This window comes from Bombyx mandarina, chromosome 11, assembly GCF_030267445.1.
Source record: "Bombyx mandarina strain Sakado chromosome 11, ASM3026744v2".
Classification (NCBI taxonomy): domain Eukaryota; kingdom Metazoa; phylum Arthropoda; class Insecta; order Lepidoptera; family Bombycidae; genus Bombyx; species Bombyx mandarina.
Genome location: NC_143218.1, coordinates 6,006,918 through 6,022,390, shown reverse-complemented (window position 1 = coordinate 6,022,390; position 15,473 = coordinate 6,006,918). Strand labels below are relative to the sequence as shown.

Genomic DNA, 15,473 nt, shown 5'->3' with positions numbered 1-15,473 from the left:
CTACAGCAATCAACTCAACTCCGGCTAGCAAATGAGTTCTTACTCTTTTAACAGCAATAAACTCCTCAGACCTTAATCTTGCAATTCAGAATGTCTATGATCTCCAGCAATCACTCAACTCCGTCTAGCAAATAAGCTCCTTCCCTCTTTCACAGCAATAAACTCCTCAGACCTTAATCTTGTGAAATGCCGAAAAACAAACAAGAAGCCTTCGAGAGACATTAAAAATATATTAGTTCGGAAATTTATGACAGTACACGATGAGCGCGGTCACAAATCATAGCGGCGACGCGCGTGGGCGACCGCTTATTATCGTACGAGAGGGTTTGTTAGTCGTACATTGTGGTTCCGAGATGATACAGAATGTCAGTAGGAATTTCTAATATAACGTTGTGATTTTTTATGCCTTTGATGGCAAGTGAACGATCGCCAGTCTGTTAGTGAATCGTAATTGCGGCTCACGGGAATCAGCAATGCTTCAGATACAACCAAACTGTTGCCACTATCAGACAGTCGATACAGCGTGCAATTTGACCCCACAAAATTGTTTTTATTTTTTTATTGCTCAGATATATGAACGAGCTCAAGCCCGCCTAGTATTAAATGGTTACTGGAGCCTATAGATATTTACAACGTAAATGGCGCCACGCACCTTGATATATAAGTTCTAAGGTCTCCGATTTTACAGTACAACAGCTGCCCCACTCTTGAAACCGAAACGCATTACTGCTTCACGGCAGAAATAGACAAGGTGCCTACCCGTGCGGACTCACAAGACGCCCTCCCACTGGTATAGAATATATATACACTAGGTACACTATGAACATGTCGTCCATAGAATAGTAACCATAGTTTACTATGATATTTTTTACAAATATGAACTCTTGTATTTTCTTCGCGCGTCTCTATTCGATTCGCGTTTCTATATGGTAGACAGCGGCTTGGCTCTGCCCCTGGCATTGCTGAAGTCCATGGGCGACGGTAACCACTCACCATCAGGTGGGCCGTATGCCCGTCTGCCTACAAGGCCAATAAAAAAACAATAAAAATAATAATATTCGTAGACATATTGAACATTTATTTCTCGATTTAATCTCGCACTTAATATTGTAATTTTATTGTTTTGCGATCGTCACGACCGCGACAACTGTGAACTATACGAAACGTTGGAAACAATAACATAACAATAATAAAGAAGGAATTAAATCGTAGCACTGGTTGTAATAATAAATACGTTCTATTCATGACCAAGTAAGACAGCCACAACTTAACTAAAGGACTGTTGTTCAGATTCTGAACGTTTAAATGTCAGGCTGAAATAGCCTCTCAAGGCTATCAGCATAGGCAGGAAAAAAGACAGATCTCTATAGGATGATGTTGGTCGTAACCTGTCGTAACAAAATAACAACAAAAGAGCGACGTCCGCCATTACACTCTTTCTCTTTCAACGCATCAATTTTATATTTCTCTGATATTCAGTCTTTAAATTTGTTTGTTGTTTTTAAGGGTAAAATAAATATCTAAAAACAATAAATACAGTCCACGCTCAATCGCGACAACGCCACAATTGTACCTGTATATCCTTTTTGAATCCTTACATATTCAATACTTACATATTTTCTAGAATCACCCCTCATTATTCACTGTCTTTCCAAACCCATCTGCAGTTAAATGGAGTCCATAGACATCGACAACCTAAATCCTGCCACCCACCTTGAGGCTTGCGTTCGAAATGTCAATTTTACAGTACAACGGCTGCCTCACCCTTCAAACCGAAATGCATTACTCCATTACGGCAAAATTAGTTGCATTGAGATACCTTTATCGTAAGACGCCCTACCGTTAGCAAAAAAATCTAACACGTATTACTAAAGTCTAGAATGAAGCTTGAAAACTTTTGACTAGCACTTAGCAATACCGATGTCCATAAACAGCATTGATCACTCACAATCAGTTGATCATAAAAAAGATGTACAATCAAAAAGCTTTCGGAAGTTCTGCTCACGTCTTTGTGCGTCGCAAGCTGCACAAACATAATATTCGTACTGGAATTACTTCAGATTATTGAATACGGAACCGCTTGGTGCTTTCGAGCGACCATTGTTCTAGAGTTCCGGATTGTAATTCTAATCTATGTTTTGTTTAACATACTGTTCCTTCATTCATTTAAACAATACTTATCGTTATACTTATCGCACATAGTATATTTATTAATGTTACTGTAATAGAATAATGGGCAATAAAATTAACGCCTCTTGTGGCCTAACCTGCCCAAAGTGGTTACTTGAATTACACGCGTCAAAATAAATGCAATCACCCACATCGAAAGATGCGTTCAGAATCTATTGCTTCGCGTTAGAAATAGGCAAAACGGAGCGACCAGCGTCAATGCAAACTCACAGGCCGTAGGCAAAACACCATCCAAACCCAATAAATTGAGATAAAATTGAGAGGTAACACAAATAAGATTCGCACAGTGGTCGACGATTATTCCCAACATCTCAAGATGTATTTTGTTGAGTCTTAAATGTAGTTATGTGGTATGTTAGTAATGAGTTATGTATTACATTTTCTCTTTGTTTGATTATTGACTTATTTGCAGTTAAGACGAAAAAAAAACTGTTTCCATTTTTTTTACATAACAATAAACCACGTTGATGGCTTTAAAAAAAGCGGTCTACAATTATTTTTCTTTCGTTTTTGTAGCTAAATTAAGGCGTAATCATTATTACGTATCAATGAGCGAGGAAAAACATCAGAAGATAATCTTTTTTTTGCGATTCAAGTAAGAATTTAGACTGATTCGCGTGTCAAAGTCTACGTCAACATTCACTACATATTAGACTCAACTAACTAACCGCTTAACATCGGGCAAGACAAGTCTTGTCCACGCAACATTTTCAATAGATCTTTTGTGTCATAAATGAATCAGGCGGGAAAAGACTAAACATTTCGAGTCACTTTGTTTTTGACAATTGTAAATGACAAACTTATTGCCGTTAAATAACTTTAGAACAAAACGTTTTTTTTTTTTTTTTTATTGCTTAGGTGGGTGGTCGAGCTCACAGCCCACCGGATGTTAAGTGGTTACTGGAGCCCATGGACATCTACAACGTAAATGCGCCACCCACCTTGAGATATAAGTTCTAAGATCTCAGTATAGTTACAACGGCTGCCCCACCCTTCATACCGAAACGCATTACTGCTTCACGGCAGAAATAGGCAGGGTGCAGGCAACGTCCTCGCCCATCTTAACCTGTGTCTTCGCATTAAAGTTAGTGCAAAAATTTTTAAGGCCTTATTAAAACTATAATTGTTAACTTAGAACAGTTTCGGTTACACTAAACGTATAAGTCTTTCAATTTTAGATCGCAATAAATACAAAGCATATTAATAAATATTATTATTAACTGGGAACAAATCACGCGCGATTACCGGACCGCAAATTAGGATTCCTTGTGTTCCTTGTACCTGAGACTGACATATTTATATACGTTTAAAAAATAAATGTATAGATAACTAATAAACACCCAGACAAAGAGCAAACAAACATGTTCATCAAACGAACTTTTGCCCGATGTGGGAATCGAACCCACGACCCTGCCGTAACAGTCAGAAGCGATAACTACAGCTCCAGCGAGTCAGTTTATGGTCAGATTAAGGTACTACGACACATGTAGATAATAATTATTAATAAATCAGAATGCTGACTGACTGACTGATGACTAGTGGTAGGAGGTCTTGTGAGTCCGCGTGGGCAGGTACCACCACCTCGCCTATTTTTGCCGTGAAGCAGTAATGCGTTTAATGCGTTTCGGTTCGAAGGGCGGGGCAGCCGTTGTAACTATACTTGAGACCTCAGAGCTTATATCTCAAGGTGGGTGGCGCATTTACGTTGTAGATGTCTATGGGCTCCAGTAACCACTTAACACCAGGTGGGCTGTGAGCTCGTCCACCCATATAAGCAATATTTTTTTTTTAAATGCTATGCAAAACCACGACCAGAGAGCTCAGCCAGGAAAACGAATTAAAAATTCCCTTCCCAGATGTTAATGTTCATTAAACAAGAATGGCTCGATTGCAACACGAAACACAACTAAACGTATAAATAACTCTTTTATAGAACTATAAATCGTGAAAACGAGACACGTAAAATAACTGGTCAACGTAACTCATAAATATTGCAACGAAACTGCGAACAATACAACGGGCAAAAATCTCGCCAGTTGCGGTCGGAGGAGACGATACGTTTGATCTATTGTTGGAGTCCATAAATAATGTGTACCTAGAATCTAGTAGCGTGACTGACAAGCTACTCGTCAACCTAGAGATTCAATTCGGAGGAAACCTTCACAACCATAGAAGCTAATCACGGTGAAGGAATAACATCGTGTAATAAAAATCAAACCCGCAAAATTATAATTTGCGTAATTACTGGTGGTAGGACCTCTTGTGAGTCCGCACAGGTAGGTACCACCGCCCCTCCTGTTTCTGCCATGAAGCAGTAATGCGTTTCGGTTTGAAGGGTGGGGCAGCCGTTGTAACTATACTGAGACCTTAGAACTTATATCTCAAGGTGTGTGGCGCGTTTACGTTATAGATGTCTATGGGCTTCAGTAACCACTTAACACCAGGTGGGCTGTGAGCTCGTCCACACATCTAAGCAATAAAAATATATATATATATATATATATATATACGAGTAATATTATGATGAAACTTAAATATTACTTTTTAACTATTTACTTCGTTCATACGACGGTAAGGCAAGTTGTTAGCCCCCGCGGATAGCTAGGTTCTATAAGGTAATCCTATTTCTACTGCAAGGCATCCCTTCCGTTGATGCTTAAGCTGCGATCCAGTTTGAAGGGTGGTACAGTCGTTATTTAATTAAGATAGTTTTTTTTTATTGCTTAGAAGGGTGGACGAGCTCACAGCCCACCTGGTGTTAAGTGGTTACTGGAGCCCATAGACATCTACAACGTAAATGCGCCACCCACCTTGAGATATAAGTTCTAAGGTCTCAGTATAGTTACAACAGCTGCCCCACCCTTCAAACCGAAACGCATTACTGCTTCACGGCAGAAATAGCCGGGGTGGTGGTACCTAACCGCGCGGACTCACAAGAGGTCCTACCACCAGTAATTACGCAAATTGTAATTTTGCGGGTTTGATTTTTATTACACGATGTTATTATTCCTTCAACGTGGAAGTCAATCGTAAACATTTGTTGAGTGCGTATTTCATTAGAAAAATTGGTACCCGCCTGAGATTCGAACACCGGTGTAACGCTCAACACAAATGCACCGGACGTCTTTATCTTTTAAGCCACGACGACTAAGTTGTATTTGTCGCAGTATTTGTATTGTCATATCTTTGGTCTTCGATATCAAAATAACTACATTTTTGCGATTTCGTGATAAACATTAGACTGACCTTTACATTCGTTGGCATCTCGTGCGGTCGCGCGGCCCCAGGGTCTGTCGAAGTGGAACGGCTTGCATCTCTCGCAATCTCGACCGGCGGTGTTGTGCTTGCAGTCGCAGGCCAGTTGCACCACTCCACCAGCACTGGAGCCCTCTCCTTCCTTCATCGGGATGCAGCGCGACGCGTGCCCGTTGCACTTGCACCGACCTCCGACGGCGAAATCAGATACCGCGTAGTGCTGTGTGCCAGGAGCCGCCTGCTTCTTCAAATCTATCTCGTCGCCTTCGTTGACCATGTGCAAGCGATTAAACACGACTCTCACGTCTGTTGCGGTCACCCAGTCCTGAAGCACAGGGGAGAGGTCGAAGTTGGAAGCGCTGGGTCGACCCTCTAGGGTACTAAATGCAAGTCGCGCGCCTCCTGCACTGTCGCCGGCCAGACGGTGGGTATCGGAGCACCTCGCCTCCTGCTCGTTCGCGGCGGTCACCGTGGCCTTGTTGGGCCGGCCGTACACCCGCCGACACTGACTCGAGTAGAACTGGAAAGGTTGCCAGTTGAGCCCGTAATCTGCACTCTTGTAGATCGCCACTGAGTCTGGTCGGGCAGACTTCGGACAGAACTGTAGGCTGATGTACGTCAACTCATATTTCTTCCCGAGGGAGAGGGTCAGCGACACATTGTCGGGAGGTGAGTCGTATGAGGCTGGCATGAGCGCGGCCGAGCGCCAACACGTTATGTTATTGGGATTGTTGAGGTCTGTGAGATAAAGCGACGGGTGGCGGCGGTCAGGCCGAGCCGCGTCGCACACCCTGCAAGCCAGCTCCGGAGACTGGTCGAGTGGAGGGTCGCACAGGTTCTCGGGCCCGCGGCGGCCGCACGCTGAAGACGCGATCACGGGGGCACCGAAAGCAGCATTCACGAAATCGGGGATGCACCTCCGAGGGCGCGACTCCTCGTAGCAGGGGTCCGGTGGGGTGGCCACCGCGGCAGCCAGCATCACCGCCAGCAGCAGCGCCGACACCAGAGCTGCCATCGCTCACTTACACTTACACTCGCGACAAGTTCGCGGCACTCGCTACAGAGGGCGGCACGTGCGATCCGATCCACGTTCGCCGCACAACTGGCGGGGAGCGGAGCTTTCCGACCGGAGCTTTTGTACTCGCACTCCGGTGTGCGCTCCGACTTTTTTTACACGTTATTAGTGAAAGTTCCTCGTTTTAATAATAGCCCGCGATCGTATTAATATGTCCGTTGATTGTTCTATTTTATTAGTGTGAATTGACGTATGTGTATCAGTCGCGGCCCGTTGTCTCTCCCGACCGATCGACTACAAATTGTTGTGATTAGTTGCTTGTTTTTATCAAGACTCACATAAAACGTTACGACGGTTTAAATGTTGACGTTATGATAAAGATAATTAACATTCTTCAAACAAGACTGACGGGTTTGTGTTTTCAACTATAATTTGTGTTACATCAACACAGATTACACTTAACAAGCAACATCGATATGTTAAATTTACCTATATTTTTAACGTTATTTATTGATTCACCACAATGTGCTTCCCGGAAAATTCTCGCTTAATTTAAACACATAAGTCTAACAAAACGAAATTAATTTAATTACCGCAAACACAAACACAAAATTCCACAGCAACGATCCCCTTCGAACGAGAGCTCTACATAGAGTTGATTGTATAGATCGCCATACTTTACCTGCGTCTAATTCATGTTCTCTACCCATTGTACACGAGGGCATTTATCAAGATGTTTTATTAACAAAAACTCTATATTCACGACAGATTTTAAATTTTAGAGCTGGTAGAGCGCGATTTGTATGCGCAATATAATATATATATATTATGGCATAAGTTTATCGTTCCTTCATATAAAAAAAAACACTAAACACTCCAAAATATAACCTATTGTTACTTAACTTAACTAAGCGAGTCGTAGGTTAAAAGCTTTCAGAGTCAATATATTTATATACAATAGAGACTTAGACTTCAATGTTAGAGGAAGTCTGAAAGCGGCACCTGTAACAGAGAAGCTGAGGAGTGCACGTTTGAGATGGTATGGACATGTGATGAGACGAAATGAAAATGAGGTTGTTAAGAGAGTGTTAACTATGAATGTGGAAGGATTTAGAGGAAGAGGTAGACCTAAGAAGAAATGGATGGATTGTGTGAAAGACGATATGGGTAGGAGGGGAGTGAGCGAAGAAATGGTATATGATAGAAGAGTATGGAAGGAGAAAACATGTTGCGCCGACCCCAGGTGACTGGGAGAAGGGCAGGATAATGATGAATAATGATGATGAGAGACTTAGACTTCAAGATTTGTGACGGCATTCAAGTTATGATATCTTTGGTCTACGCTTATTTAACACAAGGAGGATAGTGAGCTGCCTATCTAAAAAAATGGGTTTGTAACAAACGAAGACACTGACGTCAAATTATAACGATCATTTTATTGACGGAACACTAAAATTGCCTATGCGAGTGTACGATAAAATAAAACTACAAACACAATAATTGGTCACCATAAATCACGAACGCTAATAAAATCAAGGGCACTTTACTAACCCTTCTCCCCGATGGCAAGCTTGGTCCAAGTCATGCTACACTAGAAGCGGCTCTCGATTTCACTTGTGTTATTTATTTTTTATTTTAAAACAATGACACACGTAGTCATACGATTTTTCAACAATATATATATATATATTATATACATAATACTAAATAGAAATTTGCGATGTTGATATACTTACTGATGTATTATTTGTAATATTTTTTTAAATTAAGGTAATGTACACTCATATAAAGGTAACCCACCTATAACACGGTATTTTAAAACACGGTTTCACTCTACCACGAAAAGAAAAATACCTGAAAACCCTCTTAAGACACGGTACTTTTACAAAACGATAACGAGATTTTTATTTAAAATTATTTAGAAAATTACATTATGCACTATGAACACACGATACATGAAAACCGAAATTTTACTGCTTATTTTTATACCTAAAATACATACAGGAAATTTTTTTTTATTGCTTAGATGGGTAGACGAACTCACAGCTCAACTAGTGTTAAGTGGTTACTGCAGCCCATAGACATTTACAACGTGAATGCGCCACCCACCTCGAGATATAAGTTCTAAGGTCTCACTATAATTACAACGGCTGCCCCACCCTTCAAACCGAAACGCATTACTGCTTCACGGCAGAAATAGGCGGGGTGGTGGTACCTACCCGTGCGGACAAGAGGTCCTATCACCAGTAATAAGGAAGATTACCTGTATTTGAAAGAGAACGAGCCATCAGTTTCACATCGTTCCATCTCATCAGTGACGGAACTAAATCTCGGCTCTTCATAAAATTATGACGTTTTAAAAGCACCCGTATAGTCCTACCTGGATAAAAAAATATTTTGATTTAGGGTCTTCGGTGACCATTTTGCTTCAGATGGAATGCACGGCAGTTTTCTCCATCATTAAATATAAGATTTTTCGAGCCACATATCCTGTTGATCGATTAATCCGCTGTGGCGGAACGATCAAATAAACAAACCTAATATTTAGATAATAATATCATATATTAATTTCTGAAGTCTTTGCATGTGATTTAAAACATTCTTAAAATGTTGACAAATTTATTTAAAAATTTTAATTCACTATATACATATACATATTGTTACGATTCCATTATTTATTAAGCACAGTGTGATAAATGAAGTGAATATGAAATGAAATTATAAAAGTGTTTTTTTAATAAATAATAATAGAGCCTCTATTGACAGACCCTGTGATCACATATGAGAACCGATGTCATGTGTCAACGTCATATACGAGCCATTTCGATATCAAACAAAGTAAAGATAAGTTTTGAATCAAAATTACATCGGGTCGAATTCGGATCTTGTCAATTTTCTGTAACGAAGGGTTACTGGGTACAGACAGCAATGGAAGTCTTAAATAATATTATTTGCAATTTATTTTCCTATTGCACGTAGAGCAAACGTCTTGTTCGTCAGACGGCTGAACAAGCTCCAGGCCAAATTGGTGTTAAGTGGTGAACGGCGATACATAATGCCGGTACCAACGCCCTGCCTACCTCCGGCATGAAATGCTTACCGTTTCAAAGAGTGAAGCAGTCGTTGTAAACCACTATTGAGATATCCACGACATGTCCAAACTCTTTAGTCTCAAGTCTTAAGCAGAACAGAACCTGTGAAATCTCACCCAACCTTAGTATAACCCTTCGCTAAATACGATAGACGAATATTTAATTTTAAAATAACAAGTTTCCCTTCGACTGTACAACGCGGAAGATGTAATTATACCCTTATCTGAACATCGGACATGGACGGTAATTAGTGTTCCGGGCCCTCAACCACACCGGTAGTAGCTGAAAGTAGGCAAATGACGAGAGAGGAATTTGTAAACAGGTGAGTATATCTAGTATTTTCTTGGACTAGTCGATATCGATATTGTATTAGATAGTATTTAAGATTTAAAAATAATTTTAATATATTTATGGGCGAGCTTTTACGGGTATAAAAAATACACAAATTAATACATTCCGAGCAGCTTACACGTGCCTATCATTTAAGAAATAAGTTGGTAACTGCACATATATTATAACAGTTTGATTGTCTGTACCTGTGGAATACACGCTAGTTTTACCGCGGGCCTTAAAATGGCAGATCGAAGTCTCATTGCACTAGAATAGGGGCTATCCTACTAATTCAGAACACGTAATTGCTTTGCTGCATAATTATGGAGTGCGGCTCTACCGACACTTATCACCTGTAATTACGCAAATTTATGTGTCTATGAATTTCGTAAGCACCTAACGTTAAATATTCTGGAAGCATTGCTTATTTAAAGCAAAACGGATGTTATAGGCCATTATTAAAATTCATTAGTTTTAACATATAGAATGACTCATTCAATAAAACATTTAAATCTAACCTCAAATTCAAATATTTCAAATTAAATTTATTCGCAACAGGTACGTTCCTAATATACCGAGTATAACAATTTTCGCGTAACAGTATCAAAGCAACCTGCTTGATAAGAGCACCCGAAATGGCCTGTGAAATTGTGTCAAATTTTATTAGGGTTTCCATTGTTCCTGGTAATTTAGGAACAACGAAATGTTGGCAGATGCATATCTTAGAATATGGTTGTTTCGTGGAGGAAATAGAACGGAATTATATAAACATAGCATTAGAATCACAAGATTGTTTAACGAAAACAATATTAAATACAGTTTTTCTAATGAAATACGTGTTGATACATGCTTACATATGACTGTCACGTTGAAGGGAAAACATCGTGTAATAAAAATTAAACCCGCAAGAAATATAACTAAAGGCAGGGCGTTTGGTGAGCTCGTATGGTTCGATACTACCACTCTCTACGTTTTTGCTGCTAAGCAGTTATGTATTTGGATTTTAAGAGTTGAGCAGCCGTTACACTAAGCAATTGAGACTTGGGTGGCTCCATTCACGTTGTGATTACTGTGAGCTTAGATAATCACTTAAATAAATGAGCCATAATCACAGGATTAAGAATATTTTTAATTAATACTACAAGAAAAAAGGGCATGAAACCAGAGACACCGAGCATTGTATAAACATATGACATTATCCTAATGTGTTACGTATTCTTGTACTCAAACGACATGTTCTCCAACTCACACGTAAACAGGTTAGCAGTCGTGAGCTTACTTCGCAACGTATCATCAGTGGGATTCCTTTACGATTGTTTCAATACACTCTACATTTACATAATCACATGTCTCGTGTATTGCGTTAGCACATTGCGATTGAAATCACTGCACAGAATAATGTCAAAAAGACTTTTTTTTTTATTGCTTAGAATGATGGACGAGCTCACAGCCCACCTGGTGTTAAGTGGTTACTGGAGCCCATAGACATTTACAACGTAAATGCGCCACCCACCTCGAGATATAAGTTCTAAGATCTCAGTACAGTTACAACGGCAACCCCACCCTTCGAACCGAAACGCATTACTGCTTCACGGCAGAAATAGGCGGGGTGGTGGTACCTACCCGTGCGGACTCACAAGAGGTCCTACCACCAGTGATTACGCAAATTATAATTTTGCGGGTTTGGTTTTTATTACACGATGTGGAACTTCCACGGTGGATTCACCGTGGAAGTCAATCGTGAACATTTGTTGAGTACGTATTTCATTAGAAAAATTGGTACCCGCCTGCGGGATTCGAACACCGGTGCATCGCTACATACGAATACACCGGACGTCTTATCCTTTAGGCCACGACGACTTCAAAAGACTGTCACTTGAAACTAAAACTAAAAATACTAGTGGCCCCGCAGTAGTCGAGATTCGACTGTAATTAATTGAAATTATAAGTTTAAACATTATTATGGTTCTATTGTCAAACACTATTATATTTCGATAATATAATCACAGTATTCACCAAAACTGCACTATAGATCAATAAATTTAAAGACAAACATTATTAATCTACATATTTTCAATTCGACCACAGACTTTAAACAATAACAAAAGTTTCCCAATTGACAGTAAACAAAGAGTATATTTTTATGTATGTGTTGTGTCAAATACATGGTAGTGTGTGTAATGTTTTCATTATTGATTTAAAGTACCCTTTATGCATTATTTAAAAAAAATATTAGCATTGTGCACACCTCTGTATTTTCTATAAGTGTGAGAAATTTCATACTCCTCCATCCGCGCAATTTTCGTAAAAAGGGGTACAAAGTTTTTGCTTCACGTATTAATATATAGATATTTAAGTTAATAAATAAAGTTAATAAATATTTATATATGTATATACTCGTATATATCGAGTGGTGAAAAGCTATTTGGTTTAAGCGACATTTGGCTTAATACGCCACATTTATCTTTGTAATTAAAAATCCGTTTTATTTGGTATTTAGCATTAATATTTCGATGTATATAATTGAACTTCAATTATGTTTACCCCATTCAAATAGCTGAAGAAGTTTTTTTTAACAGGATGTTTTTTTCCAAATTTTAAACTTTAAATGGCTCTCCTATAAATTCTTAAACAGAATGGGCAAATATATGTATATAGTATGTATATTATATGCTTACAATATTTTCTTCGGTTTTCGCGGGGCGAGATAAATAAAACTTAATTTAATGTCGTGTTTATTTTGGCGTATGCGACCTCGAAGACTGTGCAGTGTTCCGAAACTTTTAAAATGAAAATGATGAGGCATTGAGCCTTCCGATATGTGCTGCCTTATTCTATTCAATAAATAGGATATTTCATCTATATATGTGTTCACGCATCTGCAATGCTAACACTAGTTCAGTGCTTCGTAGAATCTACCACAGATTACGGATCTGTAAGTTAATGTAAAAATTTTCACCTCAATCTTAAATTTACAATCTCAGTCGGTGGCAAAGTCGTAATTTACTGTGCTGGATCTTTTTTCTTTCATTTTCAAAATAAACCTCATTTCTCATGGTCGCTACCCACTCCGTTAATGCTATATTATGTGTACGGTTTCCAATAATAAATTAACACGTAGATTGTGAGCTCATCTAATACAATATTTTTTTATTGCTTAGATGCGTGGACGAGGTCACAGCCCACCTGGTGTTAAGCGGTTACTGGAGCCCATAGACATCTACAACGTAAATGCGTCACCCACCTTGAGATATAAGTTCTAAGGTCTCAGTATAGTTACAATGGCTGCCCCGCCCTTCAATCCAAAATGCTTCACGGCAGAAATAGGCAGGGTGGTTATACCTACCCGTGCGGACTCACAAGAGGTCCTACCACCAGTAATAATAACATTTAATAATAATAAAATAATAACAATATCTCCATTTATACCGATAATTACGGACTCCGTTGTTGACAAGCAGCCATAAATCATTCGCCTCACAAAAACACCGCCATATCATAACATGACAAATATGAAGCGATCAATCCATAACATTGGAAAAACTGACGATTAACCAGTAATTATACATTCTCGGAATACACATATCTCGATATGGCGAGGACTTGGAGACCGCCGCCTTTTGTAGGCTTAGAAACATTGAAGTACTGGGAGTCAACTCGAGACAGGTTAAGCAAAACGCCCGGTCCATGTAGCTGTTGATCTCACTACGGTACGGTCTTGCTTTTTGTAAAGAACTAGAGAGATGCGGCTTCGCTGCACTGTGATTATTGCTAAAATTTGTTTTTGAAGTGAAACTTCTAATGCGACTTCCAACAAGGTTGCGTTAAACGTTTAACGCTCCTGGGGAGGGGGAATAGAAAGAGACAGAGCGAAAGTGAATGCGTGGCACTCGAACGTATGCGCGTAGTATACCTGTTACAGACCAGCGCGAGTGTTAGCAACGTGTAGCGTCCAATATTTTAATGAACCTATGAGTATTTAAAAAAATATATATATTTATTTTTCTAACTATAATTCGAAATATATATAATATAAATATTGAAGATGTCGCATCTCTTATGCACAGCATTCCCTATTACAAGAGCAATCTGATTTAAGGATGGAAAATGAAGAAAACCACAATACTACACATCGAAAAAGAAGTTTCACTTCATTCACGCGCACACTGTATTGTAGGATGGATTCACGAGCCAACCATTATTAAAGAGGTTACTGAATTCCATAGACAATAAATATTCCACACATCTTTTAAGATGAGGTCGTGTGAGACAATTTGTAATAACCTCAGCTATGGCACCAGTTGAAGGCACTCGCGCGCTATCGGTCGTGCGTGCGACAAACATTTTACGAAATAATAATGAAATCGTATTAATAAATACAAAATATTTCACTGCTGAGACTAAATTATAATTTAGACAATTATAGAACTCAGACTAGGTAAGCATTATTGATTGCGTCTGTATGTACCTATACAGAACCCAAAGAAGTTAATTTAACACGCTGTATTCGAGATGCCCAAATTACGATTGTCTACGATGAAATAAGTTTCCCAAAAATATTTACCAGGCGGGAAGCGGATCTGGAGTCCTTCTTATATTGGTCACTTACGGCTTCTCAAAAATTAATAACAGAATCACGGAACCAATCTAGGATACTTCTAAGTTGCATATTACGGTCTGTTTATTACCTGTAGTTCGCTCGGGCAGCTGTTAGCAAATCCCATCCCTTCTGGCTGAGCCTTTGCTCGCCCACCTGTCCTGGTGAGATTGAAAAGGCCTTCGAACCACGAGTATCTACCACCAGTAAACAAAAAATTTCTCCTACCTACGCCGAAAGTTCGGTTTTCGTCGCGCTGTACAGGGAAGAAAGTGTAACTTTTCCTCCCGTTGTACAGGGAAGAAAGTGTAACTTTTTCTCCCTGGGTACAAGTGCGCATGCGCGTTAGTGTCTACGTCAGCTCTCACGCACCTACCGCCCCCCCCTAGCCCCGGCCAAAGCTTCACCCCTGGACCCCGGCTCGGTACTCCATGAACTTTCGGCCTGGTAGGAGAAAAAATAGTATGTGCAGCGCGGGAGAAAAGTTGGACATTTCCTCCAGCGTGTTTGCCAACCTCGCCTTCGGCTCGGGTGGCAATTTTACACGTGGGAGAAAATGTCCAACTTTTTTCCCTTGGTGCACAATGAACTATATTGTATTTCACCCCAAAGCAACTGAAAAAAACTAAGTCTTAAAAAAAATGATAATTTAGCAAGTGTAATCGCATACCAGTACGCCGTCACATGCAAGATACAATCCGGAGAGATCGGGTCACAAAAACCCGGCTACTAATCGCAGCCATTACCCGCGTATGGACATCGGACAAACGACACAGCGTACTGCGGGTGTAGAGAACGCATATTCTTTACTGATCAATGGTATTATGGTTAAACGAGAACGTAGAATTCACCTCTTTCTTACAAGGCTGATATTTCGCAAACACACAGCTCCTAAACATCAAGCCCATAATCCGAAAAAAATACAGTCCAATTGGTTCAACAGCTTCTGAGATAAGCCAAGACAAAAATCAGACGAGTCCAAAAAGCCTTATTC

The 15,473-nt window shown here is 39.7% G+C and overlaps 1 protein-coding gene and 1 long non-coding RNA gene across 5 annotated transcripts in view; one reads left to right on the top strand and one right to left on the bottom strand.

Annotated features, from left to right (window-relative positions):
* NetA (Netrin-A) overlaps window positions 1-6,665 on the bottom strand; it is a 215,628-nt gene extending 208,963 nt beyond the window's left edge. For 2 of the 4 annotated variants that reach the window (XM_089730812.1, XM_089730810.1), the window contains exon 1: window positions 5,437-6,661. In XM_089730812.1, coding sequence (XP_089586938.1) covers window positions 5,437-6,460 — 1,024 coding nt within the window. In that variant the 5' untranslated portion in view covers window positions 6,461-6,661. Of the gene's footprint in view, window positions 1-5,436 lie in introns of all 4 variants that reach the window. The other 2 variants (XM_089730811.1, XM_089730813.1) reach the window with 2 other exon arrangements.
* The window catches only part of LOC149501960 (uncharacterized), a 396,223-nt gene that overhangs the window by 254,722 nt on the left and 126,028 nt on the right, over window positions 1-15,473 (top strand). The gene's annotated exons all lie outside the window — the stretch shown is intronic.